Source organism: Phyllopteryx taeniolatus, chromosome 4 (genome assembly GCF_024500385.1).
Source record: "Phyllopteryx taeniolatus isolate TA_2022b chromosome 4, UOR_Ptae_1.2, whole genome shotgun sequence".
Taxonomy (NCBI): domain Eukaryota; kingdom Metazoa; phylum Chordata; class Actinopteri; order Syngnathiformes; family Syngnathidae; genus Phyllopteryx; species Phyllopteryx taeniolatus.
This window is the reverse complement of record NC_084505.1, coordinates 9086252-9110219: the sequence shown is the minus strand read 5'-3', so window position 1 is coordinate 9110219 and position 23968 is coordinate 9086252. Positions and strand designations below refer to the sequence as shown.

The following is a 23968-nucleotide window of genomic DNA, read 5'->3' as shown; positions in this document are numbered from 1 at the left end:
AAAAACTATAAATTTAATTAGGTATTGTTGTAAAACATAATATTTGATGCTTTGTATCTTGGATTTATATGGCCTATGGGCAGCGTGGCAGTTGTTCTGTGTCTCTGGCTTAAGTCCATTTTCTCTCGCTTGTGTCCATTTTGATTGGCTGTAATCTACGACGGTGTGCACCGGTGATTAAAATTTTGAATCGCAGCAAAACCACCAGCAGACTGATTGGCCACTCATGAAACAAAAATGCCAAACCACGCACACTGCGCGATAGTTCAGTTGGGTTCAGCCGTGTCGCATGTTGTGTGGCAGCCTTTAGTTTTGTGATGGCATCCAAGTCTACCTTTTACAGACTGTCTGGACTATTGTGAAGCACCGTCATTTGTACACCGGTTGCTGTTCAAATTTAATTGACTTTACCATGAACATTAAAAATGCCTGCTGTTTGAATTTGCCCACTGACAAAAGATGCATTGTGTGGTGACGTGTGTCATTTGCTACGTTTTCCCAGTATGCATTGCATTAGGTCATAAGTCAGCTAGCAGTACAAAGTGTCTAAACAGCATTACATGTTCTCAGTGGGAAATGGTCTGTTTACTTGGTGGGAGTCTCTCAAAATGGCTAGTGTAACAGCCGTGTAACAACAGCAGGCAACAGCAGCAGCAGGCAGATGCACGTAGTGAGGCACATGCCAGAGAGATAAAATCTGATTGTTCCAACATGTAAGTTTAATTTGAACTTTTGCAGTTTTTATGGAGGCTTGTCTTCTTTTAGTCTGCAATAGCCGTTGAAAAGCTTTTTACTGTTTCATCGCTACTATTATTTCTCTTCTCTCACCCTGCCCCCAAAATCTCTTGTCCTCAATCTCTCTCTGCCGCGCGTCACCCTCTGGGCTGCTCCAAAAATTATTAAAGTTATAAGCCCCTTCTCTGGCTCACTGTCAGGACATCTGTCTTTTATCACACAGATTTGGGGACATTTCACCAAACATCGGTATACATCTTTCATACGTACACACTGTGACCCAGCTAAAGGGTAGCGGTGCTGACCCAATTATTTTTGAAGAGGTTTGATGGAGATGTATGTCAGGAACAGCTAATGCATGCTGCCTTGTGCTGATGCTGGTGGTGGAGGCCAAAATATATACCTGTTTTTTTTTTTTTTTTAACTCTATCACAGGTAGCCAGGAAAGAGATTCTAGAAATAAAAGCCGTTTGGGGATTTATACAATGCATAAGAACACTTTTGGGTAAAATAATGCTCTTGAATGAAATGTATGGGCTTGTGTGTATCTTTCTCATCAAATAACAAATATGCAGACATCTGTATTACATTTCTGCCAGAGAGAAATGGCTGTTTTATGGAATGATTTCCATGTAGGGCAATTTTTCCTTGCCATTTTTATCAACCAGTATTTACTTTTACTGTTTCTGCCTCTTCACATTTAGTGAATGTTTGTATCCTCTATGCGTAGTGGCATTTTTATGTTTTGTGTTTAAGAATAGAGCATAGAACAGAATTTATACAGTGTGTGTCCTCTGACATTTCAGTTTTCCTGGACATTACATGGACCAGATTCAAACACATTTCTGGCAACGGATAGACCGTCGAGGGCCGCTGTTAGACACTTGTCAGACATGGCCACATTACTGTGGTCTGCCATACTGTCTCTCACCTAGTTTGCTTCCTCCCATGCACCAGCACATAGTGTACATCTGAGAGGTTGCGTCACTGTTTACTGAAGGTATTTTTAGTCACTGCTGGATTCGGATTTAGTTAGCAAAAGCAGGTATTTCCCCAGTATTTTTTTAAATATTTGCTTTGGTGTTTTGGGAAGTGAGGATGATATTTACCCTTACAGCTTGAATATGTCACACCCATAATTTACCATATATAAATTTAAATGACTGATTTTGAAAGAATGCACATACAGTATCATATATATATACATATAGCCACAAATTACTTGAAGTGCTTGAAAGCTACTCTTTCTCAAGTATGTGTCTTCAGTGAGCACATTTCTTCTTAATCATATTTCTTAACTTAAGAGTCTTGATGCTGTGAAATATATTTAATAAGTCAAGTGCAAAAAGCTACCATTTTGATTGGTCGGTTTTAAATCGATAATTTCTTATCAGGCTTGTTTCCACTGCAGGGTGTGTAGGCAGGAGGGTGATGACCTGAAGTGGAAGTAAGTCACATACAGTAGTGTGGAAAAGTGTTTGCCCACCTCCCTGTTTCTTATTTTTTCCTGTGACTTGTCACACTTAAAATGTTTCCCATCAACAAACAAATGTAAATATTAGTCAAATACAACACAAATAAACACAAAATGTAGTTTTCAAATTTTTTTTATTTTTTAAGGGAGAAAAAAAATCCAAACCTACATGACCCTGTGTGAAAGAGTGATTTCCCCCTAAACCTAAGAGCTGTTTGGGCCACCCCTACCAGCAACAACTGCAATCAAGCGTTTGCGATATAAAAATATATATTTCCATCCATTTTCTTTACCGCTTATCCTCACTAGGGTCGCGGGCTGCTGGAGCCTATCCCAGCTATCTTTGGGCGGGAGGCGGTGTACACACTGAACCAGTCGCCAGCCAATCGCAGGGCACAAAGAAACAAACAACCATTCACATTCACACCTACGGGCAATTTAGAGTCTTCAATCAACCTACCACGCATGTTTTTGGGATGTGGGAGGAAACTGGAGTGCCCGGAGAAACCCCACCCAGGCACGGGGAGAACATACAAACTCCACACAGGGGGGCCAGGATTTGAACCCCGGTCCCCAGAACTGTGAGGCAGATGGGCTAACCAGTCATTCACCGTGCCGGCTAAAAATATATATATAAAAAATAATTTAAGTAAATCATGTACATTTCCCCCCAAAATTCTGGGGGGTTAATGTAGTAGTAGTCTGTAATTGTGACCGTCATATTTACAACATTGAAGACCATATTACGGCAGGCAAGGCGCAATCTTCTGCCATTTATATTTTATTGGTACAATCTTTCTACACATTTAAATTAATTGTATGCTATCAAGTTTTTACATTAATACATTTGCAGTATGTCAGTGTCATGGAGGGACATAGTACAGAGGGAGGACAGTGAGACCGACTGGGGCTTACTAGGCTAGAACTCTCCACTTGCATCTTGTGTCATCAGGATGTGAATTATGGATCTGAAGGGAGAATGTGCTTGGTCGATCACTTTAACGGAAAGAGGCACGCACAGCTGGTTAAAACGAAGCAGTCAAATTATAGATTACCTGGTATTTTGCTATCACATTTCTATGAATTTGCTACTTACTTACTAACATAGTAAACGTTAGTTCTTTAACTTGTTATATTTTTCATTTATGTAATGCATTTATATATATATACAGTGGGTACGGAAAGTATTCAGACCCCCTTAAATATTTCACTCTTTGTTATATTGCAGCCATTTGCTAAAATCATTTAAATTCATTTTTTCCCTCATTAATGTATACACAGCACCCCGTATTGACAGAAAAAAATGGAATTGATGAAATTTTTACAGATTTATTAAAAAAGAAAAACTGTAATATCACAAAGCCGTAAGTATTCAGTCCCTTTGCTGTGACACCCATATGTTTAACTTAGGTGCTGTCCATTTCTTCTGATCTTCCTTGAGATCGTTCTACACCTTCATTGGAGTCCAGTTGTGTTTGATTATACTGATGCCCTCAGCAGATTGATTCATAAAGGCCCCTTTGACTCTCTTTGCTGGGTGGGGAGGTGGTGGCGGGTGTGGCTTGAACACCACTGCAACCACTCAACACTTACTACTCACTGTCCTGCAGAACCACACGCCATGGAAAAGGCTGTCTCTGCTCACGAGGTGTGTCAGACAAGTTCCATGACTGGTGTCATGAAAGATACATTTCAAACCCAAACTACAAGTTTTCCCCTTCAATTTGGGCCAGAGGATCAACCAGCACGTCTACAAAGAGATCATGCAGCATTTTCCTCATTCAGTGCAAAAGGAGAGGTGACAATTGTGACAGGACAACTTGTGGCTGCTTCATCGCAACACTACTACTCACAATGCCCGGAACAGTTTCTGGCCAAGAAGGTGTACTGGAGCAACCTCCCTACTCACCTGACCTGGCTCCGTGTTATATCTCCCCCCCGCTTTCCAAAGTTCAAGTGGCTCATCAAGGAGACCCATTTTGAAGACAGGGATGGCATCAAGATGGCTGTGATGACAGAACTGCAGAGGATCCACAAAGAATCCTTGCAGGACCTCATGAAGGCATGGCAGACAAGTCTGGGAAAGTGCATTAATCCCCAGAGGGTAAACCTGTAGTTTGTAGCCTGGATTTTGAATCTGTATTTTTTGTGCACCAGTCTGGAACCTTTTTGACACACCTCTATGAGCCATATTCTCCCGTGTGTGTAAGTCAGAAAAGCTGCATGCTTTTCTAGCTGTGGGCACACTCCAGTCGACTCATATCTGTCATTTGCGCATCATGCCAGGTACGCACTCTGGGTGGAGAGACCCTTACATGTGGGCGTTCTATCAAATTTGGCACTGCGGGGAGCATGCGCACGTTCTCCAGTGAACTTAAACACTTTTCGTCTTCTGCACTTCAGAGGCTGTAGCAAGCCTAGCGCTCCGTGAAAGTGAAACATAATATAGAACGTTTTGATTCATTTTAGTGCCACCGCCGGCTTGTCACCAGGATGTCGGCGGCACAAGTTTGTGCTGAATACGCAGGATACACCTGGCCCATAACGCTCACCTACACTTACCAAATGCTAACGGGTCGTCGTGTGTCCCTACCACTTTACGCCGATGGCAGAGCGTCGACATACTATATTATATATTAACTGCCGAAAAATATCAGCGCCAGTGGATTTTATTTCACCTTTGAGGAGCTTTTCCGCTTCAAATATGCTGCTGGTGGCCTGGATTTTTTTTTTCTTCAAAAGTGCAGGGCTCCCTCTATAGTCATCGTAATGGTGCAATGTTGTTAGATTTTGAATCACTTGTTTTTATTTGATCTATGTCAGTCATGAAATACGTTAGTGGTCTGTGGCACAGGCTCGTTGCAGGGCCCCGCTGATCTAGAACGGCAATACACCTTTTCTGTTGATGGACCTCCAAAAGTGTTCATTCACAAGCACAGTGTTCTGATTGAATTACTTTAATTGGATTTATTTCATACAGAATAAAAAACGTGCTCCCCTTAAAGTGTAGCATGTTAGGCGAGCGGTGTGCACGTCAGTGTACGTCTCACTGGCAATGACCCATCCGCTACGGAAGTTATTTGAATATTTAAAGTGTGCTATATTTTCTAAATGGATTTCTATGACATTCACAAGTCTCAGGAAAACTCCATGTACCATGATTTAGAGCTAGCCTCAGACTTCAATGAGGCATGCCTCTAAGGCGGTTTGCGCAAACATTTCACATTTACGCACGGTGGGCGGGAACATAGCTGGAACATGCGCAAGCCAGGCGCGTTGAAGGGAAACAAAAAATGCATAGGTACAGAATGAGGATCAAGTCCGATCGTGACAGCAAATTCAGATATATGATATCATTTTTGGTAAATGTTCGTTCCTACATCCCTTGACTTCTGTAATTCATGTGCAAAAGTATTGTAATATCGTTTGGCTCTTCAAATGAATGTTCTCTGAATTTACATTGTTTTACAGTCAGCATATTTTGTCCATGCTGTCACTATGAAGAGCTTGGTGGATATTCATATTTGCTGTGCTGGCATTTTCTCTATTTATCATTAAATATGTTTAAGTTTTTCATTTGTAAACCAGAGACCATTAACTATTTCAAAATGTATTTTTAATTACAATGTGCTGTCCAAAGGAAAAAATGTGCTGAAATTAGGTTCTATTATATGGGCTTGAGCTTCCATTTTGTTTAAAGGCCATCTTTTCTTTTCCTCTTTGACATGCTAGACGCCCCAGCGCTTGCCAGAAAAATAAATAATCGTGGACTTGATTATATAGGGATAGACCAGTGAAACACTGCACCCGTTTAGTTTGGAACGTCCACGAGGCCTTTCTCAAGCCACTGATCCACAGCGCTCAAGTGTACAAGAGGTTTTGAAATAAGTGGGTGCTTATATACTGCTTCCTTAGAAGGCCTTTCCTTGAAGTGTCAATTCACCTCCTACCCCCATCTCCCAGCAGAGGACAGTAGTTTCTTGTGAAAAAGCTCTTTGCTGACTCATCATCTCGTCACTGGAGAATGTGGGCCGTTGTCCTGTTGATGGGAGAGATGGATTATGTTTTTATGAGGGCCACCCAGGCATCCCAACACCACAGAGGACGCCTCAGCTGCTGCACTGACCATCCAAACCAGAGTCAGAATGGTAAATTAGCACAACCTAATTCGTAGCATTGAAAGAAGTGTCTGTAGTGACAAAGACAAAAATCCAAGTTCACAGAAATGTTTTTACCTCCCCAACGTAAAAGTAGAAGGGTGGCCACTCCTGTGGTTGGGTCATGGAAGTTCCACTTGTGGTGGGCAGGGGGCACCTTGGTCATCCACTTCTTTATGTAACAGACAGCAAAAGGAATTAAAGATGGAAAAGAGATGCAGTACATAACTGCAGTAATATTTATGTTTGGATTAACATGATTCCTTGCCTTACCTAATTTGTGCTGCATATGCTTTGCAGTACGGTGGAACCTCTGAGGTCGAACAGTGCAGAGATGCATATGCTACATTTCAATAGGCACCATTTCCAGTTCAATTGTCAGCGTCACATTTTTCCTCTTTGGTGTCACTGGTACCCACTAAACAAAAAAAAAACAAAAAACAAAGATGCACACTAATGGAATTAATCCCTTTTGATGCTCACTGACGTGAAGTTTCCTGTGACATCATGTATGACAGCAATTCCCTGCAAAGATGCCTCCCATTTATATATTTATTTAATAGGGACCATGCACCTTAATAAACATTGCTGCAATACGCCAGAGTGAGCTATTTTCCATCTGTAATCTCTTGACAGATGTTAAAAGGTCATCTTAAAAAACTGAGTATAAAGTTTTAAGTTATTCAAGAACAATGCTGAAAAGAAAAGTAAAGAAAATATTAAAGTGAATAGAAAGACATTTATGAACTCCTACACAGACAGTTAGCACTTAAACATGCAACATGCAGGCTCATAATGCAAGACATTATTTTATTTACAGTCTGTTTTAGTTTACTTAGTTTTAATTTAGTTTTTAAATGAAGGTTTTTATTATTAAGGGAGAAAAAAATCAAGACCTACATGGCCCTGTGTGAAAAGGTGATTGCAGAATAAACCTTTTAACTGGTTGGGCCACCCTTAGCAGCAACAACTGCAATCCAGCATTTGTGATTACTTGCGTCTGAGTCTCTTACAGCGCTGTGGAGGAATTTTGGCCCACTCATATAAGCAGAATTGTTGTAATTCAGCCACATTGGAGGGTTTTTGAGATGAACCGCCTTTTTAAGGTCATGCCACAGCATCTCAATAGGATTCAGGTCAGGACTTTGACTAGGCCACTCCAAAGTCTTAATTTTGGTTTTCTTTGGCCATTCAGAGGTGGACTTGTAGGTGTGTTTTGGATCATTGTCCTGCTGCAGAACCCAAGTTCGTTTCAGCTTGGGGTCACGAACAGATGGCCTGACATTCTCCTTCAGATTTTTTTCGGTAGACAGCGGACTTCATGGTTTCATTTATAGGGTTGGACACCGTTTGAATTTGAGCAATTCCGGTTATTCATTTCGATTCTGGCTCCGAACGCTTCTCGATTCCGATTCTTTTAGGGGGCTGGGTCAAAAAAAGTATGCATGGTTTAAATAAAGGGTGTCCAAACTATGAACATCAATTTTCTTAGCAGCCTGCAGCATAAACTAAAATGAACATTTGACTCAGGGTTCTTTATAACCATTATCAATATCAAACCTATGAACTAAAAGGCAATGTGTGTGGAACTAACCTAATTGACTTAATATGCATTAATTATTGTTTCAGCTAAAAGTTAAATATGGCATTGCTAAAATAGATATCGTACCATTGTGATGTGAAGTTGCTAGTTTGACCTTTGGTGAAGTTTTAGCTCAATGTTAAGCTTGTAATGCGACTGTTTGTACTTTCTTTCCAGTATGCTAATTTATATTTTATTTTTGTGTCTGTCATCAGCTCTTACGTTGGTTTGAAGACTAAAATAAATACTAAAAACCACCAGTGCAAGAGTGTAACCCACCGTTAAACTTGTTAGCTGCCTCAATGTTGGCATAGACGTATTTTATTGTTTCACTCACCCAATTGACTTCACTGAAGTTCCGCGCGGTGTAGGCTGAGGCTCGCAGCGGGTGGGACCACGTCAGACTTCTACACATTGTGAAAGTCTCCTTTTCACAATATAATCTTAATCCATGTGTTGCACTGAGGTGAGTGGTAATTAATTTTAACAGTTAACACTTTTGTTCACCGCTGCCATTTGGAACAAGGACGTCTTTGTACCCGTTCTTCTTCATTGGTTTTTGCCACTTTCTTCTTCGGGGTCGGTGGACTAGGCATCGAAACTGGGAACCGGACCACCATATTTTACTGTTGGTGTAATGTTCTTTTTCTGAAATGCGGTGTTACTTTTACGCCAGATGTAATGGGACACACACCCTCCAAAAAATTCAACTTTTGTCTCGTCAGACCACAGAGTATTTTCTCAAAAGTCTTTGGGATCATCAAGATGTCTTCTGGCAAAATTGAGACGGGCTTAATGTTATTTTTGCTCAGCAGTGGTTTTGGTCTTGGAACTCTGCCATGCTGACCATTTTTGCCCTGTCTCTTTCTTATGGTGGAGTCATGAACACTGACCTTAACTGAGGCAAGTGAGCCCTCCTGTTCTTTGGATGTTGTTGTGGGGTCTTTTCTGACCTGTTGAATGAGTTGTCGCTGCGCTCTTGGGGTCTTTTGGGCGTCTGGCCACTCCTGGGAAGGTTCACTCACCACTGTTCTATGTTTTTTGCCATTTATGGATAATGGCTCTCACTGTGGTTCGCTGGAATCCCAACGCTTTAGAAATGGCTTTGGTCTACTTCACTTTGTCAGGCATGTCCTATTTATGTGATTTTTCACACAGGGTTTGGATTTTTTCTCTCCCTTAATAAAAATCTTCATTTAAAAACTGCATCTTGTATTCACTTGTGTAGTCTTTGACTAATATGTAAATTTGTTTGATGATGGGAAACATTTAAGTGTGACAAATATGCAAACAAAATAAGAAATCAGGAAGGGGGTAAACTCTTTTTCACAGCACTGTATGTTAATTGAAATATGTACTACAATAACTCTGTACTCTGTTGCTAGATATTTTGGTGTGTTAGCTTCTGACTATACATAATCCTAAGAAGTAACTTATTAACATCGCCCAGGGTGCCGAACAAATGTGCAGTATTGCCACTTCAGTTAGCCATGAATCTAAGTGACTGTTTTCTTGTCTTCTCTCTGCTGCCTTGCCTCCTCATTCATCCACTACTTAATTCCCCCCCACACATTGCTCCCAATCTCTCCATCCACCCCTCTGCCTTTTTCACCCTAACTGAACTGATGCCTCTAGCCATCCAGCTCCGATGAAGGGCCAGGGAGGTTCCAGTGGCCCACAGCAAACTTTGTCCCCAGCCCAGTTGCCGGAGGAGGCCGAGTGCCTGACGGTGCCCAGGTACAAGAGAGATCTGGTGCAGAAGCTCAAGATTCTACGTCAGGAGCTCTCTCAGCAACAACCCCAAGCCGGGCACTGCCGAATCGAGGTGTGCCGTGAGGAGATCTTTGAGGTAAAAACAGCTGAATATCTGAATAGAACATTTCCCTCTCACATGCAGTTAGAGCATTACTGTTTCTGTCTTGCCTTAAAGTGAAGATCGCCTCCAATACCAATAACTAGAGATGCACATTCAACTAAGAGAACCTGTGCATATATTGCAGTTGCAGGTCCACTTGAACAGGCATCACTTTAATGGCCTTTAAACTTCTGATAGATATTTTCACACATTAATTTCAGAGTAAAATTGAATAGTTTTCCCACAATGAGTTTTTTCAAGAAGAAACTAATTTCCTAGTTTACACAACAGATGCAGCATTCAAATAATGTTTTCTTAGATAGACGCACACCAGACTTAGCTGTCCATTTAGCTTCACGTTATTCCATTTGAACCTCTAAACAGCATTTGCTTGCTGTTTGATTTTTGTCTGTATTCCATTTTGGGGCTGGAATTACTTTCGCTTCTGGTACTAATGAAATTCATTCAGCCACACTTGCTGTCATTCATTATGGCTACTAGCGTTAATACAATCAAACGACATTCAAAGTCCAAATAAGTAACCAAATTCTTACCTCAACACAATTCTTACCTCTTTCTTCATGTCTATCACAAACTATCATCCAAGCATACACGGTACATGCACCTGTGAACAAACGTGCATGAAAGACATGCACACACAAAGCATTATTTTCACTATGGATATAAATTGTATTATGTGCCTTGCAAAGGACAAAGTCAAAACATCCATGCAAACAATGGAACGCTCTCAAGAGCTTTGCATTTTACTGGCAATTATTTTCACAGTGTTTACGATGTGCCCCGGAAAAGGGCTTGGGGCAGCCCTCTACCAGTACTTGGAACCACTTTGATTTCCAGGGAAAAGCAGAGCAGAAAGGCCCTCACACAACCTCAGAGTCATTCTGTTCCTTTTCCTTCTCTCGATCATTTGTTCGAGGCATTCTTTCTGGATGATTTCAGCAGCTAAGGAGTTCAGGATAGGGGGAGGGAGTTTAGGGAGGGAATGAAGGCAATGGTGGTGAGCTAGATGTAACTTCACAAGTTCAAGTTGAGCAATAAAAAAATATGACTTCATCCCTGTTTGACATGACAGATGTAGAAGTGTGAAACACCAGCCTGCAGATCCACTTCGGCCTTTCTGTCTGGGCACAGCGTTGTAGGTCACATACTCACAACAGCTTGTTTTGAGTTACCGTATTTTCACGACCATAGGGCGCACCGTATTAAAAGGCGCAGTCTCAGTTATGGGGTCTATTGCTGTATTTAACACATACATAAGGTGCAGTGTATTAATGGGCGCATGCATGGTAAAACGTACGCTAGCTTAAAACATATGGTAGCATGCATGCACGCTAAAACAATGTTTTTAAAAAGGCAGCGGGAGCAAAACTGACTTCGATTGTACTTTATTGAAGCATTCAACAATGTACTTGTGTTATTTTTTGATCAATCCTCATCCACAAATCCATCAAAGTCCTCATCGTCTGTATCCGAAATGAACAGCTGGGCAAGTTCTCAATCAAACACGCCAGGTTCGAGTCAGTCTCGTTGCCGTGCGAAAGCTCGAACAACAGTGCAAGCAGACAGGTTAGCCCAGCATCCACAATCATCACACATAAGGCCCGCCGCGTTATAAGGCGCCCCATCCATTTTGGAAAAAATTTAAGACTTTTAAGTGCGCCTTATGGTCGTGAAAATACGGTATATTGCCCTATAACCTATATGTTACATGTAAAAATCACGAATGATGCATGTGGTTTAGGTGCAGGGTTTTCACTAACGTGAATTGCTGGCTTACACCAAGTTCTGCTGAACAGCTGGTGTTGGCTCTGAGTCTCGTACATGCTGGCTCAGGTGAACTGTTTCAATGTAAATTTTAAAAGCAACAGAGCTCTTGTCGTGACTTCGCAGCAGAGCTGTCGCTGTGGGCAGAGATGTTTACTGAGACACAGCCTCTAGAGTCTGAGCTCCCCAAAGAGGGTCCACTCTGATGTAATGTTAAAAGGAAATGCATTTTGTACAGTAAAAAAAAAAAATTGATGTTGAGGGGTAGTTGCTTAGAGAACCATAGCAGCATTTAGGCTATTGTTTTCAATCATACTGAACCATAACATTTGTGTTGTAATCCATTCCATTCGGCAGCATTAAGGCCATTAAAAAGAGAAACTTGTTTAAACCCACACATGACTTGGAAGTCTAGTATTTTCTGTTATGCTTGTCTTTTTTTGTTTTATGCATGGTATAATATTTATATACTGGTATGTGTTAAACCGTAGGAGTCATACCGGCAGGTGATGAAGATGCGACCAAAGGATTTGTGGAAAAGACTGATGATTAAATTCAGAGGAGAAGAGGGACTGGACTACGGCGGGGTTGCAAGGTGCTTTGTCCGAGTAGAACATATTCTTGTCATATCTTACTCAACATAATTATATTTAATACTTTACACACTGGTGTGTGTCTTAGGGAATGGTTGTACTTGTTGTCCCATGAGATGCTGAACCCGTACTATGGCCTGTTCCAGTACTCCAGAGATGACATCTACACTTTACAGATTAACCCCGACTCGGCTGTCAACCCTGTAAGAGTGATTGAATTGATAAGCATATCTGGCTAACCGCCACAAATTACGTTCCCAATTAAACTTCTAACGTCCACTTTCATGTCATGTTTAATCTGCAGGAGCACCTGTCATATTTCCACTTTGTGGGTCGCATCATGGGCATGGCAGTGTTCCACGGCCACTACATTGACGGAGGCTTTACGCTGCCGTTTTACAAACAACTGCTGGGAAAACCCATCACACTGGACGACATGGAGTCTGTGGACCCCGACCTCCACAACAGTCTCGTTTGGATCCTGTAAGACGTCTTTCTCTCCGAGCATTGGTTTTCTACCACCACCACCACCACCAACAACAAAAAGATTTATGCTACTTTACATACTTTTAGTTTTATATATTTTTTTTTAAGCATTTACACAATCACACAGTAAAACAGAAAATAACCTAAAGCAAAATGAAAGCGGAATGAAATATATGTGGCGCCCTCTGCTGAATTTTTGATCATGTGGCCACCGTCTTTACGTTTGTTTCATTTAGAAAAAAGGATAACTATGAAAGACCATTGCCAACGATAAAAAATAAATACAATTTTACACCAGGGCAGGAAACCCATTTCTACCAAAAAAAAAAAAAAAAACTCTCGGCATAGCAGTTTTTTTAGCCACAGTCAGAACAGCTTCACGTTCATGTGCGCAATTGCAAGCAAAGGTTGAAACAATTGTTGCACTCACGGGAATCTAAAAGTGCACTTTATGAGGTTATGTATACTCGTACGTCACAAAATGCAGTAAAATTATGTGAATTGTGGTTATAGGCCTGCATGTAATAATATCCGAAACACAATCCAACATTTTTAATGCATCCTTCTGTAGCCGTGTTGTTTGATGGTCTATGAAGCCTGCCACTTGAGCTTCATCCATCTTCAATTGTCTCCCCCACAATCGGTTCTTCTGCAGCTTTTTCTCCAGGGTCCGGAGGCTGACTTGGATATTATGAGATTCCTCCAAAACAACTAATATGTCACAGTTTGAGTCCACGGCTAAAGTAGTCGTCAATAATGACATCCATTCCATCAAGCTCTGCAAAGCTCTTTCCCCTCCTTCCAACTTGTGGGACTACACATGGAAGATCTTGGGTAGTTTTTTTTTTTACTTGTAAAAAAATTAAAAATCGGGGGGGGGGGGGGGAAGTGAAAACGGGCTTTTTTTTTTTTTTTTTTTACTGGCGGAAACAGAGTTTCTGCCCTGGTATAAAAATAAATACATAAATATAAACTTTTTTGTGGTGGGAATGGGCTTCCATAGATAACAGTAGTATGCAAATGTATACATTATCATCAATCATACAGTATGTTGAATAAAATGCACAACGGAATAGCCAGTATCGGGTACACATGGAAAGTACTACTATTTGTATACATATTAGTACCAGGTAGTATGTAATTAGTATGCAGTAGTTAAGAACTACTGAGTGTATAAAAGTAATATGAATGTATTAGTAGTAGGGATGGGAATTGGTAAGATTTTGATTACATTTTCAATCCTCCTTATTGGTTCGATTCTTTATCAATTCTCAAATTTGTAGTATGAGGGAGAAAAGAAGTCCAGAGGACTAAGTAGTTTTAAAAAAAAATAAAAAAAATAAATATATAAAAAAAATCTCCACTGGATATTGTATCCAGACTTCTCAGATCATAAAATTGTTATAATTGAAGAAAAACGATTAATGTGCAGGTTCTGTTTGCAAGTTCCTTGTTGTAAAAGCACCCTGAGCTCACCCTGTGTATCTTGCAGCAGGCATGTGACATAAGTTCTTCTCCCCTCGCTGAGCGTGCTTTAAACTGTTTAACGACATCCCAGTTGGAGTTTACCGTAAAACTAAATGCACACCGAAAAGAATTACACACATTGTATATTTAAATACAAGGCGCACATCATTTTTTAGATCGCCACCGTAATGCTAATACTCGATGGAAAACCCTATCGACGGGCTTGCTAAAATTAGCATTAGATCGAGGGAGGGATTTACCATACCCTACCTTGACAGGTAATATAACAATATTCCTAGGCATATATTTTCCCTAATCTGTGAAAAACGAGTTTAATTATTAAAGTTCTATTGTGACTTTCTTCTCCTCTTTTTTTTATATAAGCGTACAGTAAATATGTAGCTCCATGCATGCATTGCACCACACTCCCCCTAAGAGGCCAATACAAACTTTCGGTCGCAGTTTCTGGCAGGGCGGATTTTAGCGTAATACCTGGATAATGTGCATGCTGTTTCCCAGAATGCAATGCTGTAGTTAATATTACAGTACCACGTTTTAACTGCATTATAATGCATATTTAATGTTATTTTGTACTGACAGGCTTGCATAATTAAAGTAGTGTTTTTAGTCGTTAAATTAATGCTTCTTTTGGTGGCATGGTGGTATGGTTAGAGTAATGTAGCCTATTAATACCACTTGCAGGTCTATTATTCAATAAATGTTCGTTAGTCCGCGCGTTGCGTAAGCTCCAAAAGGTGCGTAATTATGTCATTGTCCCCGACTAGAACAGAAATATGGTGAACAGTGACAAGGAATCATTAACTTTAAAACTGGTTCTTTACAGTAACCAGTTTTTGATTCCCATTCCTAAGTAGTAGTAGTTATCGTTATTACGCATACTAAGTAATATGTGCTTAAATGAAGTAGCACTAGCTCATCACAGTAACTGTAATTTGTTAATTTTTAGCTGTCATTAACTTGTAATAAGTCATCACACCACGTGAAGAAGTTAGTCTAACAGCTCGTCACCGTTTTTTTCCCAAGGGACAATGACATCACTGGCGTCCTGGACCACACCTTCTGTGTTGAGCACAACGCTTATGGAGAGATCATTCAGCATGAGCTGAAACCCAACGGAAAGAGCATCTCTGTCAGCGAGGACACCAAAAAGGAGTATGTCAGGTATGAAGGTGTACCAAAGACCAGAAATTGGTGATGACAAAATTAGAGGCTGTTGTTTACACCATTAAGCATTTGGCGAACAAATTTGATTTGCAAAATGCAGACCTTTTAAATTGGGTTTCCAAATTGAGGATTTTTCTGCATAATTGTTTGGGTAACTAAGAACGGTCCCGAGTGTTACAACCAAAACAACAATGGTGGACCACAGGGCACTTGTCGTGTTCGTGCTTGTTAGCGCACATGTACTGTATCACTACTTTATCTTGCAAAGTCACATTACCTAGGTAGGTAAACCAATTTTCATGTCGACAAAGGAAATTAAAAACAAGGTATCAAGATGAGACCCAGGAGGACTCAGTTGTTCTTTTCAAAGGGACAGTCTCTTTGAAAATAACTACTGTGTCCTCCTGGTTCTCATCTTTGTTGTTTTCTGTTTTTACTAGATTGCTATCATGCAAACATAGCCTAAATAGTATTTTTCACATTTTGCAGGTTGTATGTGAACTGGCGTTTCCTACATGGCATCGAGGCTCAGTTTTTGGCACTGCAGAAAGGCTTCAATGAGGTGATCCCACAGCATCTGCTCAAATCCTTCGACGAGAAGGAGCTCGAGGTACGAGAGCAAAGACATCAGAGTGCGCCCATCGTCGTCGTCGCACTCCTCACTTGCCAAACAGATTTAGCTTTCTATCCTGTCTTCCAGCTGATCGTGTGCGGCCTGGGAAAGATCGACGTCTCCGACTGGAAGTCTAACACGCGTCTCAAACACTGCACGCCCGACAGCAACGTCGTCAAGTGGTTCTGGAAGGCGGTGGAGTCGTTTGATGAGGAGAGGAGGGCGCGCCTGCTGCAGTTTGTCACCGGCTCCTCGAGGGTGCCCCTGCAGGGCTTCAAGGCACTGCAAGGTACAACGATTGCTCTCACAAGAACTCTTCTGTACTGGCATGGAGTGGACAGAGTGTGACCTCATCATTAAGCTTCAGAGACCTGTCTGTTTTTCTAAGTGTAAATGTAACGTGAAAAGCTAAAACATTTGCTGAACCTTGTTTGCTTTCTTGGTGTTTTCACCTGCAGGTGCAGCAGGACCTCGACTTTTCACCATTCATCAGATTGATGCCAACACCAACAATTTGCCCAAAGCCCACACCTGGTTTGTCTCACCCAAATATAAACACACACGACAGGCTTGTCATCATTGCACTCAAACCCATATAAATGTAATAACATTCACGTATGCATTTGTACTTCCTGTAAGTAATTATGCCGAAATTATTTTTTTTCCTAAAAGGAAATTTGTTTCTCTTTCTTTCTAGTCAGTACACAAAAACAACGTTAAAATAGAAACAATAATGTACTTGTTTGGTGCTATGTGCTGCTCAACACTTATGCATAGTGTAACATGCTGAGTGACATCCAGGCTAATCGTTGGTACTAAAGATAATGATGATAATGACTGACAAGTACGACCCCAATGCCAATGAAGTTGGGACGTTGTGTTAAACATAAATAAAAACAGAATGCAATGATGTGCAAATCATGCTCAACCTATATTTAATCGAATACACTACAAGGATAAGATATTTAATGTTCAAACTGATAAACTTGATTGTTATTAGCAAATAATCATTAACTTAGAATTTTATAGCTGCAACACATTCCAAAAAAGCTGGGACAGGGTCATGTTTACCACTGTGTTACATCACCTTTTCTTTTAACAACATTCAATAAAAGTTTGGGAACTAAGGACACTAATTGTTGAAGCTTTGTAGGTGGAATTCTTTCCCATTCTTGCTTGATGTACAGCTTTAGCTGTTCAACAGTCCGGGGTCTCCGTTGTCATATTTTACGCTTCATAATGCGCCACACATTTTCAATGGGAGACAGGTCTGGACTGCAGGCAGGCCAGTCTAGTACCCGCACTCTTTTACTACGTAGCCACGTTGTTGTAACACGTGCAGAATGTGGTTTGGCATTGTCTTGCTGAAATAAGCAGGGGCGTCCATGAAAAAGGCGTTGCTTGGATGGCAGCATATGTTTCTCCAAAACCTGTATGTACCTCTCACCATTAATGGTGCCTTCACAAATGTGTAAGTTACCCATGCCATTGGCACTAACACAGCCCCATACCATCACAGATGCTGGCTTTTGAACTTTACGTCCATAACAGTCCGGATGGTTCTTTTCCTCTTTGGCCTGGAGGACACAATGTCCCAAAACAATTTGAAATGTCGACTCGTCAGACCACAGAGCACTTTTCCACTTTGCATCAGTCCATCTTAGATGAGCTCGGGCCCAGAGAAGCCGGCGGCGTTTCTGGGTGTTGTTGATAAATGGCTTTTGCTTTGCATAGTAGAGTTTCAAGTTGCACTTACGGATGTAGTGCCGAACTGTATTTACTGACATTGGTTTTCTGAAGTGTTCCTGAGCCCATGTGGTGATATCCTTTACACATCGATGTCGGTTTTTGATGCAGTGCCGCCTGAGGGATCAAAGGTCACGGGCATTCAATGTTGGTTTTCGGCCTTGCCGCTTACATGCAGTGATTTCTCCAGATTCTCTGAACCTTTTGATGATATTATGGACCGTTGATGATGCAATCCCTAAATTCCTTGCAATTGTACATTGAGGAACATTTTCCTTAAACTGTTCGACTATTTTCTCACGCACTTGTTCACAAAGTGGTGAACCTCGCCCCATCTTTGCTTGTGAATGACTGAGCAATTCAGGGAAGCTCCTTTTATACCCAATCATGGTACCCACCTGTTCCCAATTAGCCTGCTCACCTGTGGGATGTTCCAAACAGGTGTTTGATGAGCATTCCTCAACTTTCTCAGTCTTTTTTGCCACCTGTCCCAGCTTTTTTGGAACGTGTGCCAGCCATAAAATTCTAAGTTAATGATTTGCTAAAAACAATAGTTTATCAGTTCGAACATTAAATATCTTATCTTTGTAGTGTATTCAATTAAATATAGGTTGAACATGCTTTCCAAATCATTGTATTCTGTTTTTGTTTCTGTTTAACACTACGTCCCAACTTCATTGGAATTGGGGTTACATATGTGTGTGTGTGTATATATATGTATATTTGTATATATGTATATGCGTATATCTATGCCTGTGTTAGTGATGTCTAAATGTGTTGCTTCTAAAACTGCTAACTATCAATGCTAACAGTTAGCATATCGATGGCATTTTGCATTGTTTGTTTGCATTAAGCTAAGATGACTTTCCATGAGGCAAAGCTGTTGTTTTAGAAATACACGTGCAATTCTTTGTTTTCTGTTTAGTGTGACAGAAACCGTCCAGTGGGAGGGGCGTTAAACCGTTAAAAGCCTCTTTTTTGGATAAAATGTTCAGTTTTTACTCCATCTCTCCCCAGCTTCAACCGTATCGACATTCCGCCCTACGAGAGCTACGACAAGCTGTACGACAAGCTGCTGACCGCCATCGAGGAGACCTGTGGCTTTGCAGTGGAATGAGAGTGTGTGTGTGTGTGTGTGTGTGTGTGTGTGTGTGTGTGTGTGTGTGTTGACGTGAGACCGTATGGCCTCACCCATGCAGCAGAACTGAGCGTCCCGCTGTCTTCCTCTCTTTTTCTTGCTGCTGTCCACGTTCTTTCCGTATCGCTCAGATCGGGACTTTGTTTGGTATTTCTTTGTGTTGTGGCATCGCTGTGAGTGGGCAGACGGCGGCAAAGACCACCCTGCGCTCCCCCCTTCATTCTTCAACTCCTTCCAGGCATTTGTTAAGAGCAGGACAAGAATCAGTGTTGCTCCGTGCATGTCATGCACCTGTGACTTCTCGCTGTGTCTTCTTCAGGTAGCCACTTCTTGCCCACGCTCATAAACTTCATACATCGAAGTGGGGAGCCACACGTTCATCCTACCTCAGTCCAAGCTCTAGTGTGTGTGTGTGTGTGTGTGTGTGTGTGTGTGTGTACGAGGGATTCAGTTCAATTCTCAAGCCCCTCATCGAAGCAAGTCCAGTTTTGATAGCAGCCCTAAAAAGTTAATATATTGTTTTGGGATCTGGCTGTGATTTTAGTATTTTTTTTTTTTTTTTTTTTTTTTTTTGTATTTTCTTTTAAAGTAAAGCATGTCAGGTGCTGAGGAGACGGACTCTGGTGAAGAAATTGTGTGTGTCTGTCTGTTTGTCCAAATCCATGTTTGAAAGCAAAGATTCATAGGTCTTTCTCGTTTTTTTCCCCTCGATGCCGTACAGTGGACCCTTCAAAGTTGGAGACATACTTTAAGTTGCTCCCCAAGAAACAAAAGCAAATAATTTATCCAGCCTCGGCCTTGAGCTGCTGTACAGGTTATAGCAACATTTGAACACCCCTAACTGTCACAAGTATAAAGAGTTAGTGAACTTACACTGTTGCGAGCAGCAAGACCCTTTGCTATGTCACAGTAACTTGCATTTTTGCTTCTACATCATGAAAAAAAACAAACACGGGTTAATCTTTTAGTTTTTCACTGATGGTTTAAATTCCACATCCTACCACACTTGGGGGTGTTTCCACTTTGGAGGTTCCACTGTCCATGTTTCAAGCTGAACTGTAGAGCCTCATTTGTCTCTTTTGTTTTTTTCCTCGCTCTCGTTCATCCATCCGCATTTTGTACGGATGCGTTATTCACCCCGGCCGACCTGCACGCTCGCTGTACCGTCAACGTTTTGCAAAGTGTCCACTGCTGCAGACAGACAGATGTTTATTTTCCCTTGTCACTGTCAAGCACTTTAGCAAGCGAGCGATGATGTCAGGAGTACTTCCCCCACACCCCAACATTGAAACAGGGTTTCCTAAACGAGCCAAATGAAAACTCTTTTTCCTCCCTGGCGACCCAAACTTGGAGAAATACATGAATGTTGACACATTCTGAATGAAAAAGCCCTTTCCAAGAAATGAGATTCCTGATTGACGATCAATAAAATAGCTTACAACGTTTCACTTGCTAAAGTGTAGGAACCCTTGTTTTCAAATGTATCATGTCTACTTTGCTATACTATATTTTACAAGTATACAGACTAGAGGAACACATATCTATACAGCAAGTTTATATGTGCAAATATATGATTTTGTTAGTGTTCCTTGCAAATGCAGCATGTCTGTCACAGACCTCTTTGCATTCTCAGGTGAACTTGTGCTTTTTCTTTTTGTTGTTGTTTTTTAGGCTGTGGGTTCTTTTTTTCCCCCCAATGGGGTGGGTGGGAAGGACATTCTTTTTTTTACATGATTTAATGAGGAGGGCTTTCAAAAAGGGAGACGCCTGACTTTTTAATCGTTGTCCGTTCATAGGAGAAGCGTTTGCTACTGGGGGATGTTTCCACTAAATTCCAAGCAGCCCAGAGGACAACGTTTCATATCTCAACAAGTCTGTTTTGCATAGCCGTGACTATTTGTTTCGACTTGTGAGTCATCTTTTTTGTTATTTTCTTCACTGGCTGCAACCATGAAGAGCTGACAAATTCTTCTCTGAACATTTACAGAGGATTTTGATGTTATCTTTAACACAACAACATATAAATGCATTGCAAGTGTTATTTGCACACATCATGTATACTTGGACACTTCCATTTATGTACCAAATACGAATGGACTGATTTTGATGTAGACCACATATACTGTATGCACACGCACGTTCCTGCTATGCCGCACATGTATGTTTGTCCACATCACATCTTGTCGCTTTTCTGTTTGCTGGCTGACTCGCAAACACTTCGGGGGGCCAAATTGTCCCCAATGAAACCAACCATTCTGTCAAGTCATTCTGAATACCATTTTCCCCAGGTTTTTGTATTTATTGTTACAGTAACTATTCAGTTTTTCACCTCAGCTGCTCTGTGAGCGTGTAACTGACACCTGTACAAAAGGACAATAAAGAGGCAAAGATATTAAAAAGATTGGGGCGGGGGCGGTAACTAATTCTTGTATAGTTGCAGAAAGCGGAGCAATAAAACACTGCTGTCGTGCATATGACAGCATTATGTTTCATAGATGCATGTGTATCACTGTGCCTGCATTTTAAATGGATAATGTTGACCATTTTAATGGGGGGCTCGAGTGCAATAACTTGCTTGCATAAATGTGCACACCCCCAAACTAATGCTTCGTTGCAGCACCTTTGGCTTATATTACAGCCCTCTGTCTTTTTTTTTTTGGTAGCGGTGTGTCAGTGTGGCGCGTCTTGATGTGGCAATATTTGCCCAAGTCTGTCAGATCTTTAGATCACACCACAGATGTTCAATGGAACTGTTCGTAATTCCTTCCACCTGGACTAAGGACTTTGTTCCAGCTGGGGAAAAAAAACAGCCCCAAAGCATGATGCTGCCACCACCATGCTTGACTGTAGGTATGGCGTTCTTTTGGTAATGAGCAGTGTTATTCTTGATGATGTCACTACTGTGCCATATCTTCTCCACTTGATGATGACTGTCTTCACTGTGGTCGATGGCGTATTTAATGCCTTTGGAATTCTTTTATACCCTTTGCCCTTGTGCTGTTCGTGTCAGATCTGACTATAAAAATGACAGGAAAAGCCTACTAGAAGATCTCGACTTTATTTGGGGTAAATTACAGGCACTTTAAATGTGGCAGTTTTGCACTGCCTACTATTTAACGTGTTCGGATGTAATTGGTTAATTCGGTATGTGCGGAACCTCCTTCCTCATTCGGCAAAAGAATGCTAAGTTCCTCCCGGTTTGAGTGAATGGTGAAGGCGGCCATGACAAAGCAACCATAGGAACTTTAAATGTCTGCAATGTCTTTTTTTTTTTAGCAAGTTGTCATCACCACAGAGCCATCAGAGATGACAGTAGCAGATGTCTAGGCTTCGTTATTGTTAGCATTATATTTGTATAAATAAATGGTGTTTAACTTTTGTCCGAAGACACCAGCCATTAAAAAAGATAAATTTTGCAAGTTCGGCTTCAGTTAACCCCCCCCCCCCCCCCAAATGTTTTATTTAGACACACAGAACATACAAATTCAATCGCCAAGGGGTGAACACAGGAAGAAGAAGAAAAAACACAAATCCATTATATAGCGCACAGAAATCCAAAGTTTTGTGCTTTCACATTTGTGGAGTGTCTAGTGTGCCTATTATATTGCTTGACTTTATTTTCAAATATTCAAATCGGTTTTTTTTTTTTTTATTATTGTCTGCATCTGTTATGTCATTTAGCTAATAGTATAATAAGATTCATAATATATATTTTTTTTATTTACAGAATCAATGAAGAAATCTGTGTTCTAAGAAAAGAGAGATTTGGTTCTATACAGAGTGAAATCAAGTATCTTTTTTTTTTTTTTTCCCCCTCCCCCAATTCGTTTTTAAATCTCCAAATGGTTGTGCACCACCTTACTCCGCGGAGCTACTCCATCCCTACCTACGCTCTCTCCTGGTGCCTCAGGTCAGCTGATCAGCTGCTGCTTGAGGTGGCGAGGTCAAGGCGGAATGTCAGAGGGGATAGGGCCTTTTCCGTTGCTGGCCCCACGCTGTCGAATGCGTGGCAGAGAAATCCCCTCACTGTCGATTTTTCAAACCCATTTCAACCCAGTTTCATTTTTTTTTTTTCAGGTTAAGACTCAGCATCTGTTTTATTGTTCTGTTTTGGTTATCTTAAATTGTTTTCATTGTTTAAGTTTGGTGCTTATCTGCGTACAGTACTTTGTTTTCAGCTGTGGTTGTATTTAAAGTGCTTTATGAATAAAAGTTGAGATGAGAGAATGGGCAATTCCAAAATAAATGAAGAACATCTTCAGGGGATCCTTGACAAAAACACGAAACTACCAACTACGAAATTCCTGAAAACTGGGAAATCAGAATAGCGAAATAATACATTGGAATGCCACTCGAAGCATAGATCAGTGAAATACCGAGCGGTTGTTTACAGGCAGAACTGACACATTCAATATGGCGGACCCAGTGACGTATCCCTGCAAATGGACAACACGCCCGTTCGTGAAATCGGAGCGCGCTATGATTCTCTGAACGCCGCATTCTCAGAACGTACCACAACAAAAACGAAGTCAAAAGCTTTTGTGTCGCGACGTCCGATAAAACGCTGGAAGATGATGAATGTTAAACCACGGGCGCCTCCTGACGGTCGTGAAAAGTATGCTTATTTGGAAATGTCAACTGTTTTAATAGTCAACGTTCTGTGACAACCTCATCCCATTCTTAACATTTGTCACCGGCTGCTTTTTATCGAACCTCAGCGACAACCTTTGAAAGGAGGTTGAACTTACAAGTCGATCTCAATTCATTAGAATACCGTAGAAAGGTTTAGTTATTAAAACAATATATATATATATATATATATATATATATGGAAACTATGTAGAGACATTAAAGACAGACCAACTCCTACCTAATTTCGATGTTAAAAATCATTTGGATTGTTTATTTTATAATGCTCGAATTCCTTGAGATGGTGAATTTGGGGTTTGCGGTAGCTGTAAACTAGAGACATGAAATATTTCACGCAATTGTAATCAAATTTATCAAAACAAAATTGGATGCAACACGTTTATTGTGCTAGACTACCAGCATTTGTGGGTTAATTGTTTTGGGGGCTTTTTATAGCAGTTCGACTGAGGTTTTATTGATTAGAATTGCCCATCCTTTTATAGGGGTGGTTGTGTCCTCTTGT

General features: G+C 40.9%; 1 protein-coding gene across 4 annotated transcripts in view; it reads left to right on the top strand.

Annotated features, from left to right (window-relative positions):
• The window catches only part of LOC133477524 (E3 ubiquitin-protein ligase SMURF2-like), a 99577-nt gene extending 76534 nt beyond the window's left edge, over positions 1 to 23043 (top strand). For all 4 annotated transcript variants that reach the window (XM_061772360.1, XM_061772358.1, XM_061772357.1 and 1 more), the window contains 9 exons: positions 9584 to 9797; positions 12080 to 12183; positions 12270 to 12384; positions 12486 to 12664; positions 15179 to 15316; positions 15809 to 15929; positions 16020 to 16221; positions 16391 to 16466; positions 18696 to 23043. In XM_061772360.1, the coding sequence (XP_061628344.1) occupies positions 9584 to 9797; positions 12080 to 12183; positions 12270 to 12384; positions 12486 to 12664; positions 15179 to 15316; positions 15809 to 15929; positions 16020 to 16221; positions 16391 to 16466; positions 18696 to 18795 (1249 nt within the window). In that variant the 3' untranslated portion in view covers positions 18796 to 23043. The remainder of the gene's footprint in view (positions 1 to 9583; positions 9798 to 12079; positions 12184 to 12269; positions 12385 to 12485; positions 12665 to 15178; positions 15317 to 15808; positions 15930 to 16019; positions 16222 to 16390; positions 16467 to 18695) is intronic.
• Positions 23044 to 23968: the final 925 nt, after the last annotated feature.